A 1269-nucleotide genomic window follows, 5' to 3' on the forward strand; every position below is an offset into this window, starting at 1 on the left:
ATATATATATATATATATACACACACACATATATATATACTCGAGGCACTGGTGCATCGAGGATTGTGCGACCGCTGATGACAGAACACCACGGGTTACGCAGCGCATGCACGCCTCACCTCTGGCTTCCCCGGCAGGCTCTGCAGCTTCATCTCCCGCGGCGACACGTCTGCTAGGCCCGCCGCGGCCTGCTCCACGCTGCTGGCGTCCACTGTCCGCGAGCCGTCCACCACACCACGCAGTTTCAACTGCTGCCTGCAAGAGTCAATATTACCCATTACTGGTGGTGGTGGTGGTGACGTTGTTGTTGCTGCTGCTGCTGTTACTACGGCTGCTGTTGTTGTTATTGTTGTTTTTGTTGTTGTTGTTGTTGTTGCTGCTGCTGCTGTTCTTGTTCTTGTTGTTACTGCTGCTGCTGCTGCTGCTACTGCTGTTGCTGCTGCTGTTACTGCTGCTGCTGCTACTGCTGTTGCTGCTGTTGTTATTGCTGCTGCTACTGCTGGTGCTGTTGCTGCTGCTGGTGCTAGCTGCAACTACTACTAATAACAATAACAATAATAATATATAATTAGTAGTGTTAATATTATGAATACTACTACTAATACTAATAATAATAATAACTATAACATATTTATACTTTGCTGCACCCACCGCGACGTCGGACCCACCTGGTGACAATCTCGGCTGCAAGACTCCGCCGTATGTTCGGCGCAAACACATGAACGTCCTCGCCGGACGCCGTCTGCAGAATGCCATTCTTGCCGACCTCATAGATGGCGCTGTAGGTCGACTCGACCGACGAGCCGAGGATCTGTGGGTGAGATACGACGTTGTAGGTGGCGCTGCTACTAGGTGACGAGAACTGGCAGGGGTACGTGGGCACCTGGCAGCAGACATACAGACTTGCCGTGTGAGAACTGGCAGGGGTAATCGGGCGCCTAGCAGCAGACATACAGACTTGGCGTGAGGGAACTGGCAGGGGTAATCGGGCACCTGGCGGCGTACTTACTGACTTGGCGTGTGAGAACTGGCAGGGGTAATCGGGAGCCTGGCAGCGTACTTACCGACTTAGCGTGCGAGAACTGTCCGGGGTAATCGGGAGCCTGGCAGCCGACCTTCGACTTTCTCACGGTGAGATTCTCCTCTACCTGATAGTTCGCCTTACACGTTCCGCTGACGTCGACCTGCGCAGTGAACATACTCTCAGAACCACGCACGGGTGTTCACAAACAACCAATGCCAGGGTGTTCACAAACGTCTTGGTTCTTA

At 52.6% G+C, this 1269-nt stretch overlaps 1 protein-coding gene across 1 annotated transcript in view; it reads right to left on the bottom strand.

The window, feature by feature from the left end:
- Positions 1-1269, bottom strand: part of LOC106813791 (microsomal triglyceride transfer protein large subunit-like) — a 19425-nt gene that overhangs the window by 14936 nt on the left and 3220 nt on the right. Inside the window, exons 5-7 of the mRNA XM_014818015.1 lie at positions 1065-1184; positions 669-811; positions 120-255 (exon numbers count right to left, since the gene is read on the bottom strand). Of these exons, the coding sequence (XP_014673501.1) occupies positions 120-255; positions 669-811; positions 1065-1184 (399 nt within the window). The remainder of the gene's footprint in view (positions 1-119; positions 256-668; positions 812-1064; positions 1185-1269) is intronic.

The sequence above is a fragment of the Priapulus caudatus genome, unplaced genomic scaffold (genome assembly GCF_000485595.1).
Source record: "Priapulus caudatus unplaced genomic scaffold, Priapulus_caudatus-5.0.1 Scaffold825, whole genome shotgun sequence".
Lineage (NCBI taxonomy): Eukaryota > Metazoa > Priapulida > Priapulimorpha > Priapulimorphida > Priapulidae > Priapulus > Priapulus caudatus.